General features: G+C 43.2%; 1 protein-coding gene and 1 pseudogene across 8 annotated transcripts in view; both read right to left on the reverse strand.

Annotated features, from left to right (window-relative positions):
- On the reverse strand, positions 1-9,804 carry LOC106008436 (NADH dehydrogenase [ubiquinone] 1 alpha subcomplex assembly factor 4 pseudogene; annotated as a pseudogene).
- Positions 1-16,419, reverse strand: part of Ccdc22 (CCC complex scaffolding subunit CCDC22) — a 38,474-nt gene extending 22,055 nt beyond the window's left edge. For 7 of the 8 annotated variants that reach the window (XR_015442398.1, XR_015442397.1, XR_002391533.2 and 4 more), the window contains exons 1-2: positions 16,193-16,418; positions 15,036-15,213 (exon numbers count right to left, since the gene is read on the reverse strand). Coding sequence is in view for 3 of the 8 variants with exons in the window: in XM_021250008.2 (XP_021105667.1) it covers positions 15,036-15,213; positions 16,193-16,242 (228 nt within the window). In the remaining 5 variants the exon portion in view is untranslated. Of the gene's footprint in view, positions 1-15,035; positions 15,214-16,192 lie in introns of all 8 variants that reach the window. The other variant, XM_004872004.3, reaches the window with a different exon arrangement.
- Between the last annotated feature and the right edge of the window lie 3,048 nt (positions 16,420-19,467).

Below are 19,467 nucleotides of genomic sequence, written 5' to 3' on the forward strand. Positions count from 1 at the left end.
TTTATCAGTATTAATCAGGTGACAACACTGAGCTTTTGGAGATGCCCCCAGCAGCCAGGCAGGCAGAAGAGTCTTCCCACCTTGAGCCCTGGGCCTAGGCCCCAAGTGCACCCACTCACCAGCTACTACCTTTCCAGCTGGGCCCCACATTCCCAAGCGGCAGCACCTCCAGGTGGAACTCCCAACTCTGATCTGACTATGCTTGTCCTATCTCCCATCTGTTGCTCAGGTCCTTGGCCCCTCCTACCAGTGACCCTTGTTACATTTTGTCCCAGAAATTCTGACTGCTCTCCTACCAGGGCTCTGCAAAGCCTCCAGGCCCCTAGGCTCAGCCTCAGAGCAATTACAGCCAGTGCAACAGAGAGCTCTGGCCTTGCGGTGACTCAAAGTCCAGAGGCCGCAAAAAAGAAGATGGGACTTCTCCCAAATGAAAAGAAATAAACAATTTCAAGAAAAATATAATTAAGCCGGGCATGGTGGTGCACGCCTGTATTCCTAGCACTCAGGAGGCTGAGGCAGGAGGATTGTCACAATTTTTTTTTTTGGTACTGGGCATCAAACTTGGGACCTTGTGCTTGCGAGGCAGGCGCCTGAACCACTGAGCTAAATCCCCGGCCCGAATTGTCTCAATTTTGAGGCCAGCCTGGGCTACATAGTGAGTTCAAGGTCAGCCTGGACTACATAGTGAGACCGTGCCTCAAAAAACAAAACAAAGGGCCGGGGATTTAGCTCAGTGGATCCACCGCCTGCCTCGCAAGCGCAAGGACCTGAGTTCGATCCCCAGTACCAAAAAAACCCCACAAAAACAAAAAAAACACCTATTTTGGGCGGGGATTTAGCTCAGTGGTTTTGCTGCCTGCTGCGCAAGCACAAAGACCTGAGTTCGATCCCCAGTACCCCCCAAAAAAACAAAACAAAACAAAACAAAAATATATATATATATATGACAGAGTCAAAAGAATAATGACAGGTTGGGAAAAATATCTAAAGCCCATATTGTTGCAGAAATCTTGGAAAGAAATACACGGAGACAGAGAATTCAGATAAAATAATAAAATTTCTTCTTGCAAGCGGGCCAGGAGCACCAGAAGCAGGTCTGGTTAGTATCCGCCCCCCTTTGTTCAGCATTTCCCTTTTTATATCCTTTTTAGCCATTATCTCATCCCTAGTGGTCTTTGATGTGTAAATACAATTCCAGTTCCTATTTACAAGTCACAGACACAAGATAGGCACATATACATTGTAAATTCACCCTCACATTGTAACTTTGTTAGGTTAATGAAGTTACTGGTTAAAGAGTCAGATAACTATCACCTTAAACAAGGGGTTATGGGAAAAGCAAATCTTAAAAGAACACATTACTTATTTTGCTTCTACAACTACTTTAATATTCAATCCATTAAGTCATCTAAAATTTTTCCCTATCATTCCTCCCTCTGTTTACTTCAGGATAATTCTTCTATCCATTACAAGTTCTATTCAGTTTATCTACATGTCTTAACACTAGCATTTGATAGTCTTGAGCTGCAGCACTGCACTACTGTATAAATTTTGAAATCCATTGGATGACACAAGGACCAAACATTAATATTAATATTATAACAAGAAGGGGACTCAGAAGAGGTCCTATCCAAGTATTTTTCATCCTGCCCAAGTAAAATTAATCCCATAGGATAGCTCTCCTATACCAAATTTCTCATCAAGAGCCTTTGTCTAGTGATTTTTGTACTACACCAGATTTATTAGCATACTAACAACTCTCTTCACCAAGAAATAAACAAGTCCCTCCTTTCTGGGCTGTGATCAAATCGAGAGCCTATTCTGTAATGACACTGGCCAGTGAATCTGATAAATTTCCCTCCAATTTAGGGTGGCTGCTGTATATAATAGCTACCTTCTTTCCAACACACCCCTACTCCCACCAAAAGAGTAACCTGATGCTTGCTCTCCTCCTGGCAACTAGTGACATCACAGGCTTCTCCAGTCCCTAGCCACTACCTCACTCAACCCCACCTCAGTTCCTACAAGCCCCTATGAAAGGCACTTGCTGTCATGGCCATATTGCTTTTGTCTCTCCTTTGTTCAGAGACAGCCCGGCAGATCTGTTCCCCTAATAAAGGCTTGTTGTGGCCTGGTCTGCTGTTGGTTTTCAGCCTTTTACCTGACATTTCTGGTGCCATGACTTGGATGGTAGATGGTCCATTAACAGATGATCCCCAGCGGGATGGGGTTGATTGGCCTTTTGGCCATCTCCATCGGACCATATCTGCTGAGCCAGGACCCTCACGGGGGTTTCTACCTTTGCCATTGCTGACGCTACACATCCACACCGGTCACCAATGTCTGGGTGAGTGGGGAGTTCAGCCTCCCTCTCGTTGGGTTCTCTGTCTTGTTCTCTCTCCCTCCGGGGACTTCTCAGAAATCCAAGCGCTTGGTCAGAGAAACCCCCTCGGCCGTTGGGCCCAGGACCGTGCCCCTGGGAGACGTCCCATTGGCCTGGCTCCTCTCATTCTCTCCCTCTGGGAGACTCACTCGGAGATTGTCAAAGGAGACATGGACACTTCTCCTCTTTGTCCTTCTCCCAGGGGGCTGCCTCCTCCTCACTTGCTCTAACATAGGAGCCCAACAATCCAAACCCCACCCCTCAACACCTCTGGGCTGCCTCCTGGCACAACTCAAACCCCTCGGATTGTTGGGACCAGACTTTAAGCCAAAAAGACTTGTTTTCTATTGTAATCAGGTTTGGCCTCAGTATAAATTAGATAATGGGTTTCCATGGCCCAAAAATGGTACTTTCGATTTAACATACTGAGTGATTTACACAACTTCTGTCAGAGCAATGGCAAATGGTCAGAAATCCCCTACATACAATCTTTTTTCTACCTACGCTCTTGACCTCCCCTCTGTCAAACCTGTTCTCCTTCTCAAGTACTCCTAGCCTGAGCCAATAACTCACCGCTCATACCTCCCCCACCTTATAACCCTGTTGATAGGGAAAAGTTTTAAAGTAAGTTTAGTAGATTAGCTATTAAAGTAGTTGTGGAAGCAAAATAGGTAGTGTATCCCTTTAAAAGCTTGCCTTAGCCCATTGCTTCTGCTGTTTAAAGTGAAGGTTATATAGCTCCTTTGATTTGTAGCTCCACTGTAGATAACATCTTAGCTCTGAAAACCAAAGTAAGAATCCTTGAACAAACTTGTGATATATGTGCCTTAACTGTCAAGTGTTTAGAACTGTAATCAGTGACAGAAACCACCTGTGTCTAACCATTAAACAGGAATTGGAACTTTATTTACTTAACAAAGACCACTAGGGATGAGATAATGACTGACAAAAGTATAAAAGGTTTATAGTGAGTTGGAGGCAAAATATTTAAAAAGCTATAAGTAAAAGATATATTTTTTATATAAAAGGATTTATATGTTTGTCTTGTTAGCAGGACAAGACCAAAAGGCCTAGGTATGTCAAGAAGGTGGGCGGAAGTGATTTATAAAGAAAATATATATGTTTGCTTGTTGGTTTCAAGTTTGTTATAAAAGGTTTACAGGAATAGAGTTTTCATTCCTTCTGATTCTAATTCTACAAGAGATCTCTGTTAGTTGACTTATAGAAAGTTTTGAATAGTCTTATTTATAATTATAAACCTAAAAATTATAAAGAGATATTATAATTCCATTGGGCTAAATATATTTGAGTGCACTCTAGTTTTATAAACTGTCTTATATCTTTGTTTTTTGTCCAATCGTACAGCTGTTTTGTTTATAGATAAAGGTTATTAAGTTCAAGGCATGCTCCCCTTGGTGAACAAAGGAGCAGCTGCATGGAAATATTTTCCAGTCTTTGTTCAATAGGGGGACCTCAACAGTTTTCATCTTACAATAGACTGACCCAATAGTTTTCATAGCCTTATAAAAGACTTACAGCAATAAATATTACTTAAATATATTATTATACTATGTTTACATCAGTTGTCATCAAAGGGATAAATTCTAAATATGCTATTATGGTATGCTACACTGGTCATTTTCAAAAGACTAAATATCCTGTAAAAAACCAGTAACAAGGTTTTAGTTTTTCTGGTGTACTAAATGTATTTATACTTTCTGACTGTACAGGTTTTCTAATATTTGTTTATGATAATAACCTCTTTTTGATTCAGGTATTTGCCTTTTTCATACACTCCAGCTATTTATGACAACAGATACATTTATGGGCTGAGATATTTTCTTTAGATGGTATCCTATCAAAATATAATAATTTATTTATTTTTTGAAAGATAATAATGTAGGTAAAAACTTTTGATGCTTTTAAAAAAATGGGTATGGGGGCCAGGGATTTAACTCAGTGGTTCCACCACCTGCCTGGCAAGCACAAGGACCTGAGTTCAATCCCCAGTACCAAAAAGAAAAAAGAATATGTTTAACAATGGCTATTTTATATCAAGATGGACATTTAAATGTGTTACAAAGGTAAAGACATCATAATTGTCATGTTAAAATATTACTTGTGGGTCTTTTTCTGTTAATATTCTACAGGAATTCAACTACTAAAACCACCATGACTGATAAAAATAACAGTTCTCTGTATTTTAAATTCCAAAATGCTTGTTATTCAGGTAAAATTATAATAGTTAAATTCATTACTCTTGTTACAATGCTAATGCTATTATCCTTCTCTTCTGGGTGTTCAACAACTAAAGTTTGGAGACCAAAACTAGAAAGGTAACTGGGCTATGAGGACAGCCAATATTTTGGCCCCAGCCCCTCAAGGTCAACAGAGATCCAGGACATGAGGGAACCTTCTCTACAGGGTCCTACATCTTTGGTAAGTCACTCACCCTCCTAAACAGTGAGATTGCTGGACACCAGAGGACAATGTACTGTGTGCCAAAGGAGGGTCACCAAGAAAAAATCTCCCATGCTTTCACTGAAAGCAACTTGGTCAAGTAAGGCCATCACCCATCCAGATGGCTGACACTGACAGAGGAGCAGGGAGGCTCTATGCATGGTTCCAAAGTAATGGCCTGGGGAGACTTAACTGACCTTGATAGATAGCAAGAGGTTCATACTGATTGACACAGGTCTCACTTTAACTTGGTCTTAAACACCCAGCAGAAAAAATAACAAAAAGAGGTATAAAATAATGACATAATAATAAAGCTAGACTTCAGAAAAATTAAGACATAGCCCATCCATTAAAATCTTTTGGTTCACTCATGACACAGCCATTTCAAAGAAACAAAACTTTGGGGATTAAATACCAGGGAAAATCATTAACCAGCTACAAGTATGTATAGATTATTTTCAGAGAAATTAAAATAAGTTCTTTACAGGGGTCCAATCCTAGAAACCACTGGTCTCCAGATCTCTCCTTTTAGATGAGTGTTTTTCTGATTCTGTGATAACTAACTATCGTGTAGTGATCAAAAAAAAAAAAAACATAAAGTAAGAGTATTGGGGAAAAAAATCACCTGCTTGTCAGCCACAGTCAGGATAAGTTCTATACAGAGCAGCTACAAGATTTATTCCTTTTAAAATAATGTACATCCTTGTTCTCTGTTTATGATGCCTCTTTTCTCATTGTGCTCATATTTCCTGGATACCTACCTATGTCTAAAAAGATCAAGCCTTTTATGTTACACTTGATCTGCTTAAGTTGGCCAGTGTCCTTGTTGAGGTTGTCAGTTCTCTTTATTTTTAAATATATCTAGGAGGCCTCCAAAAACTGAGAGATACAGGAATAAAACTGTCCTTTACACAACTATTCCATGGCTTTGCTGGAACTATCAACCTAAAATGTGTGTTTATATGGCCTTGAATTTAAAGGACAAGTCGGGTTCATAGTAACACTACACTCATCGGTATGTTGGCCTCCAAAAGACATTTGCTCAGTTACATACACCTTTTATATTCCACAAAAGATTATAGAGATTATAAAGATTATATAAATTGTGTTTATCACTTTTCCACTCATTCTCTCAGAGCAAGGACATGACACATGGGCCCTTAGATCATGAGCTATGATCTCTTACTTCTGTAACAGTCTCTTCTATAACAGATGAGCCCCTAAACATCCAGCTGTCTCTGTAAAACCTATGTAAATAATGAAAAAAAATTACACGTCAAATAAAAAATACTCAAGACTCAATGGGCCAGATAGATATGCCCCCCAAGGTACTAATCAATGGTGGGATATGTTTGGTTACTGGAGCTCATGGCGCCCCTGGGTATTACTGCTCTTGGGACCCCTCAGTATTATCTGTCTGATCCTCTGATTTGGACTGTGCTTGTTTCGCTGTTTTCAAAATTTCTTGCAGGAACGCATGAGGACATTGACCAACCAGACAGTCACGGAGCTCATCACGGCGGGGTACCAGCCACTGCGGCAGAGGAAAAATGTTCCCACCTACCACTGCCCCCATCAGATCCAGGTTTAGCCCTAACCTTTGCCCCTTTGTCAGCTTGAAGCAGCTCCAGAAGAAGAGACCTTCGCCCAACAACCATAAAACAAGAGCCTGGAATGATAGATTTCCCTCCAATTTAGGGTGCTGCTGTATATAATAGCTACCTTCTTTCCAACACGCCCCTACTCCCACCAAAAGAGTAACCTGATGCTTGCTCTCCTCCTGGCAACTAGTGACATCACAGGCTCCTCCAGTCCCTAGCCACTACCTCACTCAACCCCACCTCAGCTCCTACAAGCCCCTAGAAAAGGCACTTGCTGTCATGGCCATATTGCTTTTGTCTCTCCTTTGTTCAGAGACAGCCCAGCAGATCTGTTCACCTAATAAAGGCTTGTTGTGGCCTGGTCTGGTCTTGGTTTTTGGCCTTTTACCTGACAGAATCTAGTTGGGTTTCTAAAGCCTGAAGTGTGTCTGAATGTCCTCAAGATCTTTTTAAATTTCTTGTCCTAATGAAATGTATGTAGCCAAATAAGATCCCATGGGGCTGGCACATACATAGATATAGGATTACACTGACCTTGTTTACAATTGTTACAATTACCAGTGGCTCGTCCAACAAGGGAGCCATTGATCCAAACTTGTGTTTTCTCTTTGCAATATAATGTTTCATTAGAATAGCCCCCCACAGTCAGAAGTTACCCCAGGTCCCCCATAATGTTTTTATCAAAGAATACTGTAAACGGATAGCCTTCTGGTTCCCATTTTACCATTTTAAAAGTCACATACTGTTCATCAAACTTTTCATTACTAGGCCTAAACACCCACAGTTCAAAAACAAAGAAACTTAAGGCAGTGGTGATCTGGCACAACACAATAATCCATGTCGTCCTTGGTATTCTTCAGCCATGCGTTGACTCACCAGCCTCCGGGGTGGTGAGAGCAGGGCTTTGAGTGCATTGTTTTTCTCAGCTTTCAGCATCAGCTTTATTGTTACCTTGTGCAACGAAGTCTTTGCCTTTCTTATGTCCTGAACAATATTATTACTGCGACTTTGCTAGGTTCCCAGACTTTGCTAGGTTTCCACACTGCCTCTAGCAACTGTATAATTTCCTGTTTATTTTTAATTAGCTTCCCTTCTGCCATGAGAAGACCTCGCTCTCTGTAAATCATGCCAAAGATGTGTAATGTAGCAAATGCTTAGCAAAAGTCCATATATATATTTACCTTTTTCCCTTTGCCCATCAGAGTGCCTGTATGAGTGCCCAGAGCTTAGCACACTGCACCAAGGAAGGGGCCCTGGCTAGGACCACCTCATCCTTCATGGTTACTGTATATCCAGCATGATGAACCCCATCGTCCACAAAGCTGCTCCCATCCGTGAACAGAACGAGGTCAGCATCGGACAAGGGTGTCATTTGTAGGTCAGGGCGGCTGGAAAAGAGCTCATGGGTGACACTCAAGCAGTCATGATCAGGAGGGGCCTGTCTCCGTGGGCAAGAAGGTAGCAGGATTTAAAGTTTTTACAGGAATAAACTGCAAGCGGGGGTTCTCACAGAGAAGGGCTTGATACTGAGTAACTCGATTATTTGAGGGCCAATGATGCTCCCTTGTGTTCAGCAGTTCTAGGACCACGTGTAGAACCTACATAGTCAGTTCCTGACCTAAAGTCAGCTTGTCTGCTTCTGGAATCAAAAGAACTGAAGCTGTTAAGGCCCAAAGACAAGGAGGCCATCCTTTTGCTACTGGATCTAAATTCATAGACAAATATGCCACCGGTTGATTCCATGGGCCTACTTCTTGGGTCAACACTCCAGGGGCCACATGGTTCTTCTCAGTCACATAAAGAACAAAAGGCCGATTTAAATTCGGTATGCCTAAAGCAGGGGCAGCTGCTAAAGTCAGTTTTAGTCTCTTAAAAGCCTTTTTTTTTTCCTGTAGCCCAAAGTAAATGATTTTTTCCTTTAGAGCTTTATAAAGAGGTTTAGTGATCTATGCAAAACCAGGAATACAAATTCTACAGAAGCCTATCGCCCCAAGAAACTCCCTCAGCTGTCTCTTATCTCGTTCATCTTTCCTCTTAGCCAGTTCCTTCTCACTGACTCTCTTTTCACATCTTTTTTAGCCAATTGTAGCAACTGTGTTATATTTATACCCTCCCAAGTTTCTTGTTTTTGAATTTTCTTCTAATATCTTTTTTTTAAATGTCTACAATTTAATATCCTAAAATTGAGGAAATAAGCAGGCAAGGGGATGAGAAGTACACATAAGAAAAGTAATTTCGTGATTTTCTTCATTTTGATTCTATTGCTTTCTTGTTTTCAGGAGGAAAGATCTTGACTTCAAAAGTAATAAAATACTTCAGAAGCGAATTTACATCTTCCAGTTTGAAATGGTATTCCTGTACTATTTTCTCAGCAGTCCATGTTTCTGGATAAAGTTTATGATTACTGAGAAGTGTCAAGGCCTCCACAATGGAAATCTTCCCCTTGGGAATGTTCTTAATATCCATACCAAAGTGATGGCCTTTTGGCAATCTGGATTCCTTTGTCTCTTGCCATGTTTCAGAATCTTTTACCTGCAGAGGTGATACAGGATCTTTGGAATCAACATATACATCTTTTGGTAATGACAGCAGCTTGTCATTTTTCTAGCAATTTCTCTCTTAATTTCCGGATGGTCGCTCATCTCTCGCAGGGTGAATGGGTGCCTCGGGGACACAGACAGCTTCATCTTGCTAATTTCCGTTCTGTTCGGTTCTCTAAGTTGAAATTCCTAATCACTTGAGCCACTGCAGCCCCCACGCTCTCTATAACATGACTCACTCAGGTTCTTCTAATATCTTGAGCTGACTGGGTCACAAAGTCATATTGATTAACTGATGGTTATCAGGACAGTAGGATCATAAGGTGTATACATTCTGTAAACTCTATAGAGCTACTCATAAAAATCTCTCAGGGCTCTCATCGGGCTCCTGCCATGTTTCTAGCACTTTAATCATATTTGTAGACCTTTTACTCCTGGCTCGTATCCCTGCCAGGAGGGCTGTCTCATAATTGCTTAAGTTGTCCTGGCCTCCTGGGGTGTTGGGGTTCTAATTGGGCCACTCATTCACTGGAAATTGCTGTTCATGTCAAGCGTCTGGATTTTGTGTGCCTGCCGGCCTTCTAGGGGCATTGATCTTTTTAATTTCTCCTAACTCTCTGCATTTTTAGAGGTTAACAAAGTTTTACAAAGTTCTTTACAGTCCTCCCAATTAGAACAATGGATAGCAAAAATGGAATCAAATAATTGAAGCATTTTGGAGGGGTCTTGGCAAAGAATAAATGACTTTCCTTTTCTCTGGACCTAGCCTCCTTTGCCTTTTTTAAAGTCAAATCTCAAATACCGCACCTTGGTCTGACATATTTGGGCCTTTTTCCAACAGTCTTTTTTTCTAACTCACTATAAAGGAGGAGGTTATATTGTAACCTGTTGGCTCTTAAACCCTTTGAAGATGACCAATGTACAGATATTATAGTAACATATTTAGAATTTAATCCTTTGAGGACAACTAAAGTAAACATATTTAACTTTTTATAACAAACTTGAAACCAACAAACATACATATTTTTTGATAAATCACTTTTGCGCATCTTTTGACATACCTAGGCCTTCTGGTCTTGTATATGTTTTTATCTTTTTAACAAGACATACAAAATTTTTTATATCAAAATTGTATCTCTTTTACTTATAGCTTTTCAATACATATTTTTTATCTCACTATAGACCTTTTATCACAAACTTGTCTTTAGCTGTTAAAATTTTAAAGTGTCCCTTTTTTCGTTCTCAGATTGTTACACTTTACATTTGGTTGGCTGCCAATAGAACGGTAGTAACCTTGAGGTTTTTTTTTTTAATCAACACAGTACAGAAAAGAGCAAGTTAACCTTATAATTACAATTGAAGAATTTGCAATGTACAAGAAGTACTTTAACTGCTGCGCAAGCACAAGGACTGGAGTTCGATCCCCGGTACCAGAAAAAAAAAAAAAAGAAAAGAAATACTTTAAGCACACATATTAAACATCAACTCAAACTGAAACACAGATACATTTATCAATTAACTAAAATTTGTAATCTTTCAAACTGAAACTCAGATACATTTACCAATTAGCTAAAATTTGTAACTTTTGTAAAATTTCTTACTTTCTCTGGCTTTATGTCCTTCAGAGCTTTTTTAGCTATTTTTAATCCATTACTTATTTTTTCTAATTTTTTTTTTGGAGTGTAAGCCCTATTCGATCCTCTCTGAGTCTGACCACAGCATGGTGCTCTGAAGCCAAGCAGTTTTCACGCTTTTGCCCCCACCTCCAAACCTGTGAATTTAGCAACTCAAAAGGAGGGGGAGGGCCGGGGATTTAGCTCAGTGGTTCTGCCCTCCGCCTGAAGGCTCAAGGACCCCAGTTAGATCCCTGGTACCCAAAAAAAAAAAAAAAAGGAGGGGGAAAGTCTAAATTCTCTTGGTCCAGATCTGAAAGGACCGGTTACTTTTCAGCATCGTCCCCTTTCTGACAGAGGACCAGGATGTTGCTTTTCGCTTCCGGGGCACACATATGAAGCCAAGGAGGCATTCTGTGGCACAATTTGAGCCATAAATCAATATAGGGAAATTGATCTGGATGTTCCCATCCAGGGGCAGTGACTGTTAGCCAGATGGACCAGATGAGACCCTCACCTAGGGATCTCTCAGTTGGACAAGCTAGGCAAAGCTTGGGTCATTCTAACTCACAAAAGGCTCTAAGTTTTGAGGTTTCATCTTAATACCATAATTTCCAGTAAAACCTTTCTTAAAATTCTTAAGCATGCATTCCAAAACAGTAGGAAGAGATGTTTCTGTCCCCACGATCAGCCGATCAGAGTGTTGGTGCGTGTATGGGTACCCTTGTACGGAGACGCAAGACAAAGGTGGGGATCACTCGCTCGCCTGCCTGGCTGCAGGCCTCTCGGCCATTTTAAGGTCCGTTGAGGCTAAGGTGGGCTGTCGCCTAAGCTCACCATTGTGCCTTTGTTAAAGGCGACCACACACAAATTCTACGAGTCGGGGAGGACTCTTTAAGCGCAAGAGCTTCCTCCCTGTCTTGTTCCGCAGCTCGTTTCACACACTCCTATCCAGAACTCTTTGGCTTACACCTTTATTCAGAAGTTATCATATTCCCTCCAGGTGAGCCCCTAACCGTAACCAAAACAAATGAAAGAAGCTACTTCCCCAAATGGCAAAGCACAAGGGGTGATGGGCCCCTGCACTATTTTTGCCCAAAGTTCACAAAGTGAACCAAAACAAACGGGAGGAGCTATCTTCCCAAATGGCAAAGCACAAGGAGTGATCAGGCCCCTGCACTGTATTTGCCCAGAGTTACAAAACACAAATTCACAAAGCGAAACAGAAAGTTAACGACTAGGGGGTTTCCCGGGGTTTCTCACCCAGCAAAGGAAAGAGACAGACGAGACACCAAGAGCAGCAGTCCTCCTTCTGTCTCCGTCTCGGGTTTGGGTCTCTGTGTCCTGTTGGCAAGCCTAGGAAATTAGTCCCAGGAGCATGCCTTTCCTCTCAAGGAGACAGAGAGCCACTCCCTCCGGTGGGGTTCGGGCTGATGCCCAAAAGGGCTATTTCATTCCTGATTCCTGGCCAATGCACCAAATGTTGCAGAAATCTCGGAAAGAAATACATGGAGACACAGAATTCAGATAAAATAATAACATTTCTTCTTGCGAGCGGGAAGGAGGGCAGGAACGCCAGAAACAGGTCTGGTTAGTATCCGCCCCTCTTTTTTCAGCGTTTCCCTTTTTATATCCTTTTTGGCCATTATCTCATCCCTAGTGGTCTTTGATGTGTAAATACAATTCCAGTTCCTATGTACAAGTCACAGACACAAGACAGGCACATATACATTATAAATTCACCCTGGCATTGTAACTTTGTTAGGTTAATGAAGTTACTGGTTAAAGAGTCAGATAACCATCACCTTAAACAACGAGTTATGGGAAAAGCAAATCTTAAAAGAACACATTACTTATTTTGCTTCTACAACTACCTTAATATTCAATCTATTGGGGCCAGGGATTTAGCTCAGTGCTTCGAGTGCCTGCCTTGCAAGCGCAAGTTCCTGAGTTCAATCCCCGGTACCAAAAAGAAATTTAAAAAAATACTCAATCTATTAAGTTATCTAAAACTTTTCCTTATTAATATCACAGGCAAATAGTGAATCTACCTAACTTTTTTTAATCTACCTGTTATACAAGGAGTGCCTAAAAATAAACAGGCAGGGCCAGGGGTGTGGCTCGGGTAGAACGCTTGCCTAACACGTATGAGGCCCAGGGTCCAATACTCAGCACTGTGAAAGAAAGGAAAAGAAAAGAAGCAAAAAAGACCAGCAACACAACAGTACAGGATGAGAGGAGCCTGAGAGTGCTGGACGGGCCGAAAAACTGGCCTGGAGAGAAAGAAAGCCTCACTATGCCAGAGTTGTTGATGGTGTAGAGGTGCGTGGACACTGACAGCAGACTTCCTGAATTCAAACCAGAACTCTGCCTCTTACCAACTCTGTGACCTTAGGCCAACCACTCGACCTTTCTGTGCTATACTTTCTTCATCTGAAAAAAATACCCACCCCAGAAGGTTGTTGTGAGAATTAAATGAGTTACTACGTTATAACCACAATGTCTGGAACAGAGTACTCACTCAAAAGCCATCATTATTATAAACGTATGTGTTCTGGGTCACAGTATGAGCTGTCTTTATTTTGGAGAGTCATTGTCAAAAAGTGTGAAAAAACACTGGCTTTTAAGCTACTTTACTTTGGTTTTTTCTGACATCTGCAATCAAAGAGTTGTGACTGATATGGAAACTTGTTCCAAGAGTGAGGTATGTACAGTGGCTGATGCCAAAATATGGAGGTGTCTGACATGCAGAACAGGTACAAGGAGCAGGCAGAAAGCAGTAGTGCTGCATCATAGAGGCCCATTCTGCCTGCTGCTGGGAAACTGAGGCACATGCACCTCCTGACTGCTGAAAAAGCCAGACTCTCTGCTGGGTACTAAGGTCAGTGTGAGCCAGGGTTGCTGCATACAAAATGGCAGCCAACACTGAGAGAAGAGAAGACCAGAGACATGGGAAAGCTTGGCCTACCACCTGACACCTCCCACTGGGCACTCTCCAGACCCAAGAAGACATAACTTCCCCCTCAGAGTGCCATCCTCCAGGACACAGCCCCAGCCCAGGGGACAGACTGCCTGCCTCATGAAGCCATAAACAGCTCCAGACAGAAGGATCTGGGAAGCCCTGACAGCTAGGTAAACCTGATAATCAAGCGATGGACAGAGCCAAAAGGCCTGTTGCTAAAAGACAGAAACTGCACACACATGGCCCGAATGCAACACCTCCAATCACCCTGACCCTTTCATCTAAATGGGAAGTTTTCACTGGAATTGGCCTACTGCCCCTCTGCCACATATACTTGCAGGGTATGTTGGAACTGTTTATATTGACTACACAACTACAGGGTGTTGAAATGCAAGCAGCCAGGTCAGGCCTATCAATTAATAGTAATGATACTTACACATATATCCAGCTATTCACGTATTAACTCAATCTTTACCATGCGTGTGTGTGTGTGTGTGTGTGTGTGTGTGCGCGCGCGCACGCGCCTGTGTGTGTCTATGCTGGGGACTGTACCCAGGGACTCACGAATTCAAAGCACATACTCTAAAACTGAGCTATACTCCCAGCCCCTTAACTCATTTTTAATCCTCACACCAGCCCTACATAGTAAGTATAATTCTTAGAACCACTCCACACATGCAGAAACTTAAAGCCAAAGAGGTTAAAAGATTGAGACAAAGTCACAGAACCAATAAGCCACAAGGAATGGCATTAGTTGAAGAGTTTTTGTTGTTGTTGTTTGTGGTACTGGGGATGAACCCAGGGAGCACTAAGCTACATCCTCAGTGCTGGCCTCAAACTTGCAATCCTCCTACCTCAACCTCCTGAGTAGCTGGGATTACAGGTGTGAGCCACCATGCCTAGTTGGGAGGGTTTTTTGGGGTTTTTTTGTTTTTGTTTTTGTTTTTTTGGTACTGGGGATTGAACTTGGGACCTTGCACTTGCAAGGCAGGTGGTGGAACCACTGAGCTAAATCCCCGGCCCTACAGAAACTCTTTTGGAATTGTTAAGAGGCAACCTGCATGTAGTTGCTACAGGGGAGTGTAGCAGAACACTGTTTAGTTGACCAGCCTACTTTCCTTTGGATAATCATCCCTCCCCCAACTCCATGGGATCCTGAAAGAGCAGCCAATCAGGCCATAGCCAGGAACAGCACAGGCCTGTAATTCCAGCACTTGGGAGGCTGAAGCAGGAAGATTATAAGTCCAAAGCCAGCCCAAGCTACATAATGAGAACCTGTCTCCAAAAGAAAAGAAAAGAAAGGCTCAGAAGGGTTACAGTCACACAGTCAGCAAGTGGTGAAACTAAGTTTCAACTATTCCTGCAGTTTGGCCACAAAAAGAAGTGGCAGAGAGGAAAGGCAACAGTTTCAAAGGAGTTTAGCTACTGTGTAAAGGAGGAAGGAAGATGATGTGTACTTGGGAGGAGGGCACTCACCATGCAGGCCTGAGCCAGGCTCATGGCCAGGCGGAACCGAGCAGACATGGCGACAGGCAGCAGAGGGCTAAGGCCAGAGCCCACGGCAGGGTTGATCACACGCAGGCAGCGGACTACGGCCTCTACAACCAGCTCAGTTGTAAAGGCTCGTAGGGTCTGCACATCTGGAGGGACTGCCCTGAAGAAAGAGGCAGACGCAATCAGGGGAGCAGTCAGGAAACAGGGATCAAGATGCCGCATGCAAACTTCTAGAAGCCCTAGAACCAGGGGATAAATTTATGGGGTCTGGGATAGTAAAAGAAAGGGCCCTGGTGACTTGGTCTCTGTATTTCTGGGTCCCCAGACATCAGGTTCTGTGTATGTCAGAGACACCCAGACACTGAGCTACTAGGGTTTAGAAACGAATACACGTTGGGAGGCTGGGATTTTCAAAGTTTCAAATGTCAGGCTTACTGGGTGTAAAGATCCCTGGACATCAAGACCTTCTAGTTTCAAACTATACAAAACTTAGGCACCCAAGATGTTGGCAGTCGGGCTTTTAGGGCCCTCGAATTGGAGGAGTCCTTGTTCGTCTACGTGACCAAGCACTGATATCGCTAGATTTTAGAGATCTGGATTTTGGGGTTTGTTTGTTTGTTGGTACCGGGGATCGAACTCTGGTCCTTGCGCTTGCGCGGCAGGCGGTGAAACCACTGAGCTAAATCCCCGGCCCCAAGACCTGGATTTTAAAAGTCCCAAGTGCTTGGGAAATTTAAAGTTTGAAGGTTCTTAAGTATCCAGTCCGAGTTTTGGGAGTCCCCAAGTGTCAGGGTCCTGGGGTTTTAAATTCCCTGATTCTCAAAATGCAGGTGTCTTGCGTCTCCAGATATAAGGGTCCCAGCGTATTTATGTCAAGATTCGCAGATCTCAGGGTTCCGGGTCTTGAGGTTCCAAGGTTGTAAGGTCTCAGAGTGCCTGGGTCCTCGAGTTTGAGTTTACCAAATGTAGAGATCAAGGGTCTCAGGAGGCCCTTAATGTCGGGGCTGTGTGCATGGATCCTGGAAACTGGAGTCCTACGTGTCAAGGCACCAGGTTTTAAGGTTCCCGGGTGAAGGGGGTCGCGGGTTTTGGAGTCCCGGATGTGGGCACCTGGGAACGAGTAGGGAATGTGTACTTACGTGCCAGCCTGGCGTAAGGAATGGATAAGGATTCGATCTGCCTCCTCCATGATGAAGCCGAATCGGGGTCGGGACCTGGGTCCAAGACGGGATCCGAGAAAGTGGGGCGCAGCTGCTGGAAACCAGCTCCGCGCTCGCGGTGCACAGAACGTCACATGCCGCGAGAGAAGAATTGGGAAGTGTAGTTCCCTGAGCTAGAAGGCTCACGCAGGATGCCTCGAGGCGCGGTGCGAATGTGCGCGCGCAGGCCAGTGTGCGCAATGGCTGCTGGAAGGTGTAGTTCTTCCTCCTGAAGTTCCTTGGGCTCTTGCAAGATAAAAAGAAACTGTGATGAGAGGGGAGGGACGGGACAGAGAAGAGCTTTGTTCAAAGAGGCATTCATTGTCTAGGCTATAAAAGTGTTCGAGTATCCTGTAATCCCAGAGCTCTGGGAGGCTGATACCAGAGGATTACAAGTTCCAGCCTAGCCTGGGAAATTTGGCGATTTAGCGAGATTCTGTCTCAAAATAAAAAATGAAAAGGGCTGGCGGTGCAGCGCAGCGCAATGGCCCTGGGTTTGATCCTCAGTAACACACACGCACACACAAAAGTGTACAAGTGCAGAGCAGGGGTTTTAACACAAAGCGACTGCTTCTTTCCCTTTCCTCATCTATAAAATAAGACTATTACAGTATCTGCTTCCTAGCATTAAAACACAATTAAAGTAGGTTGTGCTATATGGCTGACACAGTACAGTAACAAAGCACCATGTAAGTTACAGTTACCGGTCTTCATACATTCAGTGTTTCATTTTAATATGCTCTGCGTATTTGTACACTTCAAAGAATAATGACACAGCAAAAAACTATGTAACCCTCAGTTTGATCCCCGGTACCAAAAGAAAAACTATGTAACCACTACCCAGTAGTGCCAACATTTATCATAAATCAGGTATTTACATATGGGGCTCAGTTTCTGAACTATATTCTGTTCTTAATTATTGTAGCTTTATAACAAACTTTGGTAATAAAAAATGGTAAACTCTCCCATCTTGTTCTTTTTCAAAGGATTTTGGCTTTTCCAGAGCCTTTGTACACTGACACATTTCAAAAGCAGTTTGTCAAATTCCATGGAAAAATCTTTTGAAATATTTGTTGGATTGCATTAAATTTATAGGTTTCTTTGGGAAAAATTGATATTATCACAATATTGAGTATTTCAAGCAGTAAACATATTTCTCTATTTTTAGGTCTCCTTTAATATTTGATCTTTTTGCAATAGAAATGTTCCTCATATGTTAGGGTTTTTTGTATCAAATTTCAGATACTACTGGAAAACAATACCATTTTTCTTATTTTAGTTTCTGACTTCTTGTATCTATTTGGTAAACAATCAGTGTCTTTTCTGTTGTTGGGCTCTGACCCACATATGTCCCATTTGTGCCCCTGCTCACTCTCCCATTGGACACTGTTATTGCCCCACCCTGTGACCTTAATCTCTCCAAAGCTGGGGGAGGATGGGGGGCTGTGTGCAGATGGCCCTTCAATCTCCAGAGGAGGATGTCGGAATCTGAAGGCAGAAAAGGTGAGAGCAGCCATCCCCCCCTTCAGACCCTTGGAGCAAGCTTGGGCTCTGCTCCACCCCTGCCCCTCTGACCCACCCACTGCCCACTTGGCCCCTACCCTGGGACAGCCTCTGGAGGGGAAAAATCACATCACCTTACTCCCATCCCAGCCAGTCCCAAACACAGCCTCTTTACCACCTGAGCCCAGACACTCAGGCTGACCCAGATGCTGTCCCCCAAGGCTTACCAGCCCCATCAACAGTCTTAATTTCCAAGTGAAACCCAACCTCAATCCTGACCCTGACCCCTATTCTAGTGTCTATCCCACCTCTAACTCCAAAGCCAGCCCCAAACCTTACCAACCAGAAGGCAACCCCCAGTTAGAGTCCACACCCCACCCTGGTTACAGACCTTACCATGAATTCTAAAAGTCACCTAATCTTAAACTCAGCCCCTAGATGCCAGTGTTGTTAGTGACTGTGGTCTGTGATTTTTCACAGAGCACAGACCTTTTCTTAAAAAGCAAGGTGAAACAAGTATAGAGCAAGAACACACCTGATAGTAGTACTGGGATCTGGAGTCAGACTACCTGGGGCGACTGCTGTAAGTCATTTAACCTCTTTTTCCTGATTTCCTCATCTGCAAAACGGGAATACTACATGCCAGGCATTCTTCTGTATGCTGAACTCATTTAATTTTCATAACACTCTTATAAAGTAGGAACCCTTATTATCATCCCCATTATACAGATAAGGAAATTGAGGCTCAGAGGGATTACCTAATTTCCCCAAGGTGACACACTGCTACCAAACAGTAGAGTCAGGATTTAAACTCAGACAGCTTATTTTCTCCAAAACTTGGGATTTTAACCAGACTAACCTACTACCCCTCAGAAGCCTAAAGAAAGCCATATGGAAATAGGCTTAGATGAAAAACCCAATGCAAAATTCAAATCCCACTCAAAACTCAACTTCAGCCCTGGCCTTGATCCTAATTCTAGTCCCAATTCATTCAAATACCCAATCCTAACCCTAAATCTCAGCCAAACTCCACTCCCATCTAATAGCCACTGCTCAAAACCCATCATTCAAATTTAACCTTGTATTTGCCTCCAGCTATAAACCAAAGCCCATCACAAGGCAATTTAAGCTCTATCCCCAGTCAAACCCTGTTTCATTTGGAAATGTACTCTCACCTCCTCTCCCCTATAAATTCTCACTCCACCCTCAATATTAATCCCAACACTAAGTCTTGCCCCGATCCTTAACCTGAGTACCCCCAACTCTCCCTAGTTTCACATGCTCTTCTCTCCTTTCAGAGGGATGGGATCAGGTAGGAAGAAGCTATGATTGCCCTAATATCCTGCCACTCTCTGGCTCTTTTTCTCCACACAGACACCACCTCAGAGCCCAGTCCAGGCAATGGGGCAGGACCTGGTTCGGAATGGGGATTGTGCCCTGGGCCTCCAGCTGTGGGGAGTGATAGTGGGGCATCAGGCCTGGGAACCCCTAGGCGAAAGACTCAGAACAGTAAGCACAAGATGGTGGCAGTGGCCAGCGCACAGCGGTCACCCAGGGCACTCTTCTGCCTCACCTTGGCCAATCCCCTTCGGCGGTCCTGCATCAGCATCGTGGAGTGGAAGTATCCTGAAAGGCCAGGGGCTGGGCTCAGGAATAAGGATAACCAGGGTCCTGGGAGTCAAGGATTGGATCCGGGCTGGAATGGAGGAGAG

Source organism: Heterocephalus glaber, unplaced genomic scaffold (assembly GCF_053883595.1).
Source record: "Heterocephalus glaber isolate CG9 unplaced genomic scaffold, H.glaber_assembly_v1.0 deba00001546, whole genome shotgun sequence".
NCBI lineage: Eukaryota > Metazoa > Chordata > Mammalia > Rodentia > Bathyergidae > Heterocephalus > Heterocephalus glaber.